The 10,640-nt window shown below is 41.3% G+C and overlaps 1 protein-coding gene across 1 annotated transcript; it reads right to left on the minus strand.

The window, feature by feature from the left end:
• Window positions 1–48: 48 nt before the first annotated feature.
• Window positions 49–9,584, minus strand: CBLIF (cobalamin binding intrinsic factor). Its single transcript, XM_032879898.1, has 5 exons — window positions 9,525–9,584; window positions 7,633–7,812; window positions 4,951–5,153; window positions 2,185–2,303; window positions 49–128 (listed from the first exon to the last, which is right to left on the minus strand). The coding sequence occupies exons 1-5, from the start codon at window positions 9,582–9,584 to the stop codon at window positions 67–69; spliced, it is 624 nt and encodes a 207-aa protein (XP_032735789.1). The 3' UTR covers window positions 49–66.
• Between the last annotated feature and the right edge of the window lie 1,056 nt (window positions 9,585–10,640).

Below are 10,640 nucleotides of genomic sequence, written 5' to 3' on the forward strand. Positions count from 1 at the left end.
AATAAATTGAACAAAAATTCCACCATCTTTTGGAGATGTTTGAGAGAACCTGAACCCACCTTGTCCTTAGTACTGTGTGAAATTGGCCGTGATGTGCTCACGGTCGGAGGGTTTGTAGTCAGCAACTCCTGGAAACAAGCAGAGAAGAACATGAGGAGACCATGGTGCATGTAACCACCCCCACCTCCCAAATGACCAGCCCCCTTGCTAGAGGAGGAAAATCATCCCAGAGTGCAATGGGCAGCTTGATGACTATGGAAGAGCATGGAATTGAGATTTAGGGAGTCTTTGTTTCCAGGCTGAGAGTTGCCACATGGAGCATGTCTTTGGACAAGCGCCTTAAATTGTGAGATCCTCCTTTGCCTCATGTCTAAAACTGCACTAATAATATTTACCCCACAGAAACATTTCAGGATTAGGAATAATGACTGCCAGATGCCTAATATAGTACCTGACACATAGTAAGTGTGCAAGAAAATGACTTAGTTAAGCCAAGTTTAGAACATTCGAGGTAGGAACTCATGTTCACTTTTGAAGGTTTTGCCAAAAGTAGGGAAGGGCAGTGGGTTGAGAATTCTTGTGTTTCAGGGCAGAGAAGTTAGATGATGGCAGTATTGATGATTAGCTTTCAAGTCACCGGGCATCAGAAAGAATAAGATCTTTCTAAGAACTTTTTGGATCTCAGAGGCCTGTTTCCCCTTCCTTCCCGAGAGAAGAAAGGTAATTGGCAGACATGAGACTAACACTGATTTAGGTTCCTGGGCAATACTTGAGATGAAGGTGATAGGAGAACTAATAATACTTATACTGAGCATTTGTGAGTGCGTGCTATGCAGGAGACATTGCACTTACTCATTTTAAACATGTTATTTCTAATTTTCATACTAACCCAAGAAATGGCTATTACTGTGTTCATTTCATAGCTCTGGAAACTGGTTCTGAGAAGATTCACTCCTTGCCTAAAGCAGCTAGTAAGTAGGAGAAGGGGCTTCTAACCAACCCTTATGTAACCTTGATGTCTTTATTATGTGTTTTGCTGCAATTCAACAAATTCTGACTGGCCAGATTTTGTTATGTACCTGACAGACTCTAAGAAAACATCTCTCCCATCGTAATCTTGGATAATGAAGCATCTTACAAAGCCGCAGCCTCAGCTCTGCTGTGACCCTACATGGCCTCACATCTCTCTGCATGGTGGTGATTAACATCCTTTAACTAGCGAACATCTTCCTTAGACAAAATAGCACGCATGGCTCTTTAACTTAGAGTTATTTTTAGTATTTGTGCAAAATTTTAAAGAATGTTAGGGTTTTGCTGAAGTCTGAATTTTATTCTTGGCTCTTCCCCACAAAAATGTGCATAAACCTTCTTCTATTTGGAAATTTTTAAAAAACATTAGAGCAAGAAGAAAAATGAATGCTGAGTGAAGCTGTGGGGGAAGGACGGTCATGATACAGTTTGGAAGCATGGGCTCGATGATCGCTCAGTCCCACCCTAGATGCAGGACTTGTCAAGTCCCTTTAACGCCTCCGAGACTTAGTTTCTTTCTCTGTAAAAAAGAGAATCACCGATATCTACAGAGTTGACATGTGGCATACGATAACATCACTGCACGAAGAGCTAGGTTTCCCCTTCCTCATATTTGTTTCCCACAGGCTATGAAGTCACTGTGGTTTTATATTACATGATGATATTTAATTTTTAAATCCTAAAGTGGCCATCTTCTTGGATCACATACTACTTTTTCTACGTTTTTTTTTTTTTTTTTGTCTCTCATGTTATCTGGGTTTTCCTTTTTCAGCTCCTATTGCTTTAAGTAGGTCAATCCACTTTTCTTGCTCACTGGATATGTCCCCATTGGCCCAGGATGGAGTCAGGATTCTTGATTTTCGAAAAAGCTATTTTAGAAAGCCAGCCACCTCTTCTATCATCCATCTACCTACTCATCATTTATCTGTTATTCAATCGAATCAATTCATATATATGAATATATATATTCATAATACATGTGTACATGTACATGTATAGTTTATCACTGTATACACAAGTATCTCACATATCTCACATGTGAGACATACAGTCTCACAGTTTTTGATTAAATGAATGAATGAATTAAATAAGTAAATGAAAGAAAGCAGCCTGCAGACTATAGAAGAAAGTCCCAGATTCCTTTCCTTTTCTCACCTTCACTCAGAGGTATCTTGCCACTAAGGAATTGCCAGTATGTCCGCTCATGAACACTTTCAGTGATATCATTGATAGAAGAGACGACAGGGCCCCAGGATGTCATTGTGGTTTCAAATCTGTAAGAATAAAAGATATGTGATTAACCTCATTTATGTCAGGCAATAAGGGATTAAGGTGAAGGGACAGAGACATTCTAAATACTTTAGAGATCATATAAAAGCCTTGAAGTATCATGTCATCCACATAAAGTAACCCCAAACTACTAGAATTCATAGAGCAATTCACCAGTGCAGCAGGATACAAAATTAATGCACAGGAATCAGTTGCTTTTCTGGGAAACAGAGTTACAGAGGGGAGGGGAGTTGGGGGTAGGGTAACCAGGTGATTGGGTGTTAAGGAGGGCACGTGTTGTGATGAGCACTGTTATACATAACTAATGAATCACTGAAAACTAATCAAAAGCTAATGATGTACTGTACAGTGGCTAACAGAACATAGTTAAAAAAATGTCTCCCTTTAGGTAGAAATAAAATTAATGCAAATTAAAAATATGTTTATTTTAAAAAATGCTTAAAAGAGAAATTGCTAATGACTAATGGATATGAAATTACTTCACTTTGTATTAAATGATATTTAAATGAATGGGGTTTTTTTAAAAAAACTATTAATAAGCAAATTTTAAAAAATGTAAACGCCCAACAATGGGTGAATACTTACACGAATGATGAGATGAATATTCAAGACTGAATTTTTTTTTTTTTGGCATTGACAAAATTGTATTTTTCCACACTTTTAAGTGACATTAAAGATGCTCACGCAGTAATTGTTAGGTGAAAATGTGGGACACACATTTTACATGAAATAACTATCCCACCCATGTGAGGGGTCACAGCTATCTATAACATGCACAGAGGAAAACACCTACCAAATCATAAAGAAATGTCAACAGTGATTACATTATGCACACACTGTACATGCTTTGTCTTGTTCCATTTTTAAAAAATTTATTTGAATTCAATTAATTAACAGATAGTGTATTACTAGTTTTAGAGGTTTTGCTCATTATGCATCACCCCCCAACGGTCTACTGTATGTATTCATGACGTGCGCGGTCAGAAAAAGAAAAATCAGGCAAAATTATAGTTAAGCTCAGAGAAGTAGTAAGGTATATTCCGAGGGTATTTAAAAACTAAGTATTCTTGAAACGCAACTTTTGTCCTGACCTTTCTGTGGGAGTCAGGGGATTACGGAGCTGGGCTGTGGACAGCAAGCACAATGTATGGAACCTAATCCTGTGGAACAGGTTCCACATCCCACTCAGGTGTCACTTCCTTGGGCTTTCTCTCTGGCATCTCTCTGCAGAATTTGGATCACATCATTGTCCTTTGAAGGTCTCTCCTCTTTTCCTTTCCTGGCATTTGCCCTCTGCTCTTTCTGTGAACTTAGTTTTCTCCATATTTCTCTACTGCTTCCTCTTCTTGCAAACTATGAAGACATCTCAAGTTTAATTTTATTTCTCAGGATTTATTTCTGTATTTTGTCCTCTCCTGACAGTGGAAGGAACATGAGCTTCACAGTCAACTTAACTAGTTACATGTCATGGGATCTTAGGAATGTTACTTAGCCTCTTTGGGACTATGTGGTGCTATCTGTAAAATGGGCATATAGATCATGGTTGGTTGGTTTGTTGTTTTTCATGTGGACTTACGCCCAACATAGGGCTTGAAGTCACGATCCTGAGATCAAGAGTCATCTGCTCTGCTGACTGAGCCAGCCGGCACTCTGGACTCGTGGCTTGTTGGGAACTTGTCTCTGCTACCTCTACACAGTTCCTCAACTTCAGTCATCCCCTCTATCAGATGACCATCTGACCTCTTTCGCCTGTCCTGACCTCTTTTTCTAGGCCTTCATCTAAACCTCCAAAAGCTCCCTAATGTTGCTGTTTTGAACACCCGCAATAAGACATGTCTAAAGGAACTAAGTCTTTTTCTCTGAAAGACATTCTTTCCTCCTGACACTCCTATCAAAAGTTTGGAAGCTTCTCTCTCTTGTCGCTTCCCCTCCCCCAGTACTCACAGAGCCAAGTGGCGTCTTCCTTGGTGTGAGTCTGTTGATCCTAGAAGAGGTCTTCATCACCTCACAGATTTGTTACCTCAGGCTAGCCCCAGATCTCCTCCTTGTCTCCCATTCTCGAACCAATTAACGTTTTACAACGTGACTTTTCTTACTTAAAAACTTGCAGTGCTTTCTCTAATGGGAAGTTTGATCTCCTTAACCTGGTTTTTCAGACTTTGTATCACCCAGCCTGTCCTTACAGGTTACTCACTTGATTCAGTCCCCTATTCTCTTCTCTAGTCAAGCTGGCCTACTCACTGACCCTGAAGTCCTTGCTTATTCCTGTCTCAAATGCTTTCTCCTAGCCATTCCCTCTTTCTAGAATACCATCTTTCCCCATCTTCCTAACAGTACTTATTTTTCGAATGGGCTCCAAAGCCACAAGCCTTCCTGGACTGTTCTAACCCACAGTAGACTCTCCCCCCTTTGAATTCCTGTTTGTAAAACTCCATCGTATGTTGACTTGGGCGATTGAATTTTCCTGAGCCAGCTTTGATAGTTACTAGATTGCATGCTTCTCAAGGGGTGATGAAATGATGTTAAATTATCAGAAGGGAAAAAAAAAGTAAGAAAATGAAGGAAGGAAGGAGAGAATGGGAATTCAGGTGGGGTCTGGGGAGAATGGTGAACATTGCTTACAGCACTCACTTGAACATGGCATTTCTGCGTTGTGCTTCCTCTAGGACAACAAGTAGTACCGATCCACCTTTCACACTAACGTCCATGGTCTCATTGAAGAGCAGACCCACCCCCCTCAGCTGGTTATTTATGGTGTATATGATGGTGATGTTGGATGCTGTGGTGGGAACAGGGCTGGGTTGAGTGGGGAGAGTTGGTTTCACTTCGTGATCTGTGAAGAGCAAAGAGGTCACATTTGTTAATGATTACAGGGTTTGTATTATAGGTGCAAAAATCTCTGTTATTGGCAACTTATCCTAAAGAAACATTTCAAGAAATGGCAAAGATTTTGTGTCCTTTGTGGGTGGTTCTGAGGAACTCATGTGATCTATGAAGCTCTCATTTCTAATCTAGAGAATTGCTCATAGCTGAAGAGCTGATGGCTCATTTTAACTATTTCTTTTCTTTTTTTTAAAGTATCTTTTAAATTTTTTTTATAAACATATAATGTATTATTAGCCCCAGGGGTACAGGTCTGTGAATTGCCAGGTTTACCCACTTCATTCACAGCACTCACCATAGCACATACCCTCCCCAATGGCCATAATCCCACCACCCTCTCCCTACGCCCCTCCCCCCAGTCCCCCTTAGTTTGTTTTGTGACATTAAGAGCCTCTTATGGTTTGTCTGCCTCCTGATCCCATCTTGTTATTTTATTATTTTCCTACCCCCCAAACCCACCACATTGCATCTCCACTTCCTCTTATCAGGGAGATCATATGATAGTTGTCTTTTCCTGATTGACTTATTTCGCTAAGCATGATACCCTCTAGTTCCATCCACATCGTCGCAAATGGCAAGATTTCATTCCTTTTGATGGCTGCATAGTATTCCATTGTATGTATATATACCACTTCTTCTTTATCCATTCATCTGTTGATGGACATTAAGGTTCTTTCCATAGTTTGGCTATTGTGGACATCGCTGCTATAAACATTCAGGTGCACTTGCCCCTTCAGGATTACTGCATTTGTATCTTTGGGTTAAATACCCAGTAGTGCAATTGCTGGGTTGTAGGGTAGCTCTATTTTCAACTTCTTGAGGAACCTCCGTGCTGTTTTCCAGACTGGTTGCACCAGCTTGCATTCCCACCAACAGTGTAGGAGGATTCCCCTTTCTCTGCATCCTCACCAGCATCTGTCATTTCCTGACTTGTTAATTTTAGCCATTCTGACTGGTGTGAGGTGATATCTCACTGTGGTTTTGATTTGTATTTCTCTGATGCTGAATGATGTGGAGATGGCTCATTTTATAGTGAACATTAGTTTTGTTTAAAGAATTTATAACTGGGGTGCCCGGGTGGCTCAGTGGGTTAAAGCCTCTGCCTTCGGCTCAGGTCATGATCCCAGGGTCCTGGGATGGAGCCATGCATTGGGCACTCTGCTTAGCGGGGAACCTGCTTCTCCCCCCCCCACCACCGCCCTCTCTGCCTGCCTCTCTGCCTCCTTGTGATCTCTCTCTCTCTGTGTCAAATAAATAAAATCTTTTTTTAAAAAAGAATTTATAACCGGAAGGGAGGATGGTTAGCCCCAAGTCATGTGTTTTACATGGTTGAGTTCTGTGGATTTGTGGTAACACTGTGAATCTGGAAGCAAAGGTAGTAAGTTTCAGATCATTTAACAAAACACCTGGGCAACTATAGTGTAGAGTCCTTGGAAAGACTCTATGGCCACCTTGTTCAGGTTGGGAAATCACTGGGAAGCAGCCTGAGGAGTTTGGTGAATGTAGCTGTGTTTGGTGTGATTAGGATTGGGTTCCTTGATTACAGTCTCTAAAGACTCTGTACTGAGATAGGCAGGGAATTTAGTAATCTCTGCTTATCTCAGCAAATCCGTGCAACATAAGACATGAGCACTTTATACTAGTATTTGTCTAGAAGGAGGAGTTGGAGGTATCTTTGCCAACACTCATTATTGCTGGAGGGATAAAATTTTATGCAGGACTCCCACTTTCTTTGTGAATATTTCTACAAAGTTTGAATTTTTAAGTAGCCCTGTATGATATTTTTAATTGGCTAAAATAGAGATATTTAAAATAAAAGGGTAATATGCCAGGTTTCCATCCCATTCCTTCGGTGTGCCAGGAGCACCAAGGCCTTGTATTGAGATCCCCAAGTCTGGGCTTAAAAGCCAACTCTTTTTCTCATACGTGTCTCAGACCAGCTCAATGATTGGTCACACTTTCTTTGCTATGCACTACATGTGGCTTCTATTTCTACTTAATACTTATTTCATTCTTCCAAATGTTGTAGTTATTGTCTACATATCTGTATCCTGACCTTGTAAAGAGCAGGTATCATAAGATAGTACATAAGGTTTGGTGCATTTGTCAAACGAATGAAGGAAGTGATATATCATCTGATTGTTAAGACCATGGACCTCCCCTTTTCACCAGCGTCTCACAAAATGCTATGTATATAGTAGGTGCTCACTTAATGTGTCCTGAGTGAAGTAGACATGGGGGCTGAATTCTGAGGACAGGCTGCCATGGCTGTGTGTTAGCACACAACACTTGGGGATTGGATATCAGATGTGGCTCTGCCTACATAATAAACCTGTGTTTATTAAAATTGATCCACATAATACTTAAAATTGATCCACATAAGGAACCACTACTTTATGACATAAGGAAAGGCAGATGTTAAGAGTTCTTACCAGGGCTGCAGGACACATGGGGCACATCCAGGTATGTCTTGCCTTTCAGGGAAGGGAGGATTTGGGCAATGGACATGGGATTGTGGAATTTCCCCTGCTCAATCTCCTGAAGTATTGTGTCCATCGTCTTCTGGCAGTTCCACTCCTTGTTAGGTTGCTTAGGTGTCACAGAGAGAGCCTGGGGGGAGGAGAGAGAGGGAATGAGAGATTGATTAGGCAATCAATCTCTATATTGGCCTCTATAAGCTTTACAAGAGATATACTTGATCACTAATCTTGGGGGATCATTCAGAGTCCAAAACTGAGCTGCCCAAGGTCTGGGACATTGTCTGTCTTGTTCCCTGCTGCGTCCCCACCTCTTAGATAAGGGTCTGTCACATAGCAGTCACACAATAAATATCAGTGCGCCAGTTAGATTTGGGGAACACTACTGGGGCTGCTGTATTTATAGCATGTGTGTATAAAACAGTTCTTGAGTGTAGAATGAAGGCGAGTCCCAGGGAAAGCAAGCTCCAGGAGCAGTGTTAGTCTGGGACATCTGGTCATCCAAACATAGCAGTGCTCTTTGTTTTGTGTTGTCCTGCACACCCTTTGGTGGATTCCTCCCATACTTTGTGATCATGTCAGGACAGTTAGCCAGAGGTTCCACAAGCCTGGCCACAGGGGTGGACTCATGGCCTGGGCTGGGGTAATCCTAGAGTGCCATCCTTTTGCTAACAGTGATTAGTGGGCACCCCACTAGCCAGCATCCTTCCCTGACATACAGACATTCAGAGAGAGAAGCATGTCTTTTCCTCCTGCTGGGGTATTCGGCTGGGACCATGTAAGTAATCACTGGGCTGTGACCATCCTCCTCAGCCACTTTGAAGAAACCATGCCATAGGAGACAGTGAGGAAAACCAGGGCTGAGTGATAAAAAAAAGAGTAGTGCCTAAAAGCACAATCTGAGCCCTTTATTCTGCTTAATCCTGAAACCATTTAATCTAGCCCTGGACCTTCTAGTTTATAACATGAAATAGTAAATCCCCATTTTTTTCTTAAGCAAAAATTATTTGGGTTTCTGTTATCTGCAAAGTGGTTCTTGATTAATGCTCCAAGCAATTCATTCTACTTTGCTGAGATTTGTATCACATGAGTAAAATAGAAGTCACAATTTCTTCCTACCTTTGTGGGTTCATTTGAGGTTCAGATGTAGGACAATAAGCAAAAGCATTTTGTTATGTGTAATGTGTAAGCTGTTATCACCACATCCCTCCCTTTAGGGTTGTGCTGACCATGACCCTCAGAGTAAGTCAGTGGTTTGAGATTGCTGGTGTCTGATTCACCTGAAACTTGGAATAGGAAGTGAGAGAAGAGAGTCAGATCAGAAATGGATAAGGAAGATGTGGTCCATATACACTATGGAGTATTATGCCTCCATCAGAAAGGATGAATACCCAACTTTTGTATCCACATGGACAGGACTGGAAGAGATTATGCTGAGTGAAATAAGTCAAGCAGAGAGAGTCAATTATCATATGGTTTCACTTATTTGTGGAGCATAACAAATAGCATGGAGGACAAGGGGAGATGGAGAGGAGAAGGGACTTGAGGGAAATTGGAGAGGAGGTGAACCATGAGAGACTATGGACTCTGAAAAACAATCTGAGGGTTTTGAAGGACGGGGTGTGGGAGGTTGGGGGGACCAGGTGGTGGGTATTGGAGAGGGCATGGATTGCATGAAGCACTGGGTGTGGTGCAAAAACAATGAATACTGTTACGCTGAAAAGAAAAAAAAAAAAAAAAAGAAAGAAATGGCTCTGTGAGCCAAAGGTAGTTGATGAATGACCTGACAGTTTTTGACATGACCATCACTGTTAGACCTCTTTGCTCTGCCAGAGTTCACTTTACGGGGCAGTTTGGCTTAAGGGGCATCAGGTCGGTCCTCTTCAGAAGCCAGATCTTGTTCATTTGCCATATTCACCTCTCAGATCCCAAAAGCAAGGTGGATCCCCTTGGGATAAAACATTACCAATGCCAACACTCTAGAGAGGAATAACACGTTACCTATGAGAACTCATTAATAGCTTTGCATAAAGATGTTTATCAGATCCTTTTTCCAAGTTAAATCCCCAAGTTAAGAGGAACTTTGAAGGCTTTTGGATTCTTGATAGAAAGCAGAGAAGAAATTCTACAACAGAGGAAGTGCCTCCCGAGTGCCTATGGAAGCCGTGTGGGTGGCCCAGGCTACTTGAAGGGCACTGGCATCCTGGAAGAGGATGAATGAAGGCTGGAGAGGAAGTTTAATATCACCACTCTTCCACTGGCAGAAACCATGAACAGTTATTGGCATCACATTGTGCTTGTGATGTTTTAAAAAAATACCTTTGCAACCTTGTTTTTATGGGGAAAGTGAAATTCAGAAAAATTCAATATTTGCCCACAGTGGTGGGAGATCTGGGGTTCAAACTCAAGTTGTGACATCTTGAGAGCCTTTTGCTTTTCCACAGAAGAACATTTTAAACTAGAAAAAAAGTCGTGTATTAGATATCTGGTGATTTCAGTCTTCAGGCTGCTTGGGTAAACTCTCGTTATGTGCCATAACTTGAGTAAGGAGAGGCTATGTATCCTAACTGATTAGAAATACATATATGTCCTATGATATCGGATAAGGATGAGGTCTTGCCTTTTCATAAATAAAGCTTTAATTCTTAGGTACAGCTTATCAGAGTGTACCTTGTGGGTGAGAAAATCCCAAATGGAATTCATAAACCTAACTAGCAAAAGCAAACATTTCTCTGTCTGGCACTAAGGGGAAGCAAGTTTATTTTAAGTGAGGCATAGATAAAACCCATTTTATATCCCGTCCAGATTGCCTCTGATATTCCACAAGGCTTTCTAGCCCTGAGTCCCGGGATTGTTCTTGGATGATTCAGCCATGGGAACAGTCTTTTTTTTCCATGGCAAAACTTCATTCACCTTGACATGCCATGGAAGCTGACGTTGTCCTCATTAGTTGCTCCAATA

Source organism: Lontra canadensis, unplaced genomic scaffold (genome assembly GCF_010015895.1).
Source record: "Lontra canadensis isolate GAN:19392208 unplaced genomic scaffold, GSC_riverotter_1.0 scaffold66, whole genome shotgun sequence".
Classification (NCBI taxonomy): domain Eukaryota; kingdom Metazoa; phylum Chordata; class Mammalia; order Carnivora; family Mustelidae; genus Lontra; species Lontra canadensis.

Bases quoted from the DNA above. Each gene is read 5' to 3' on its own strand.
- CBLIF (XM_032879898.1), bottom strand. From the start codon at position 9,584: ATGAACAAGATCTGGCTTCTGAAGAGGACCGACCTGATGCCCCTTAAG. The intron at 7,813-9,524 runs GTAAAGTGAACT...TCCTCCCCCCAG, and splicing joins CCCTTAAGCCAAACTGCCCC to GCTCTCTCTGTGACACCTAA. The intron at 2,304-4,950 runs GTGAGTGCTGTA...TTATTCTTACAG, and splicing joins CGCAGAAATGCCATGTTCAA to ATTTGAAACCACAATGACAT.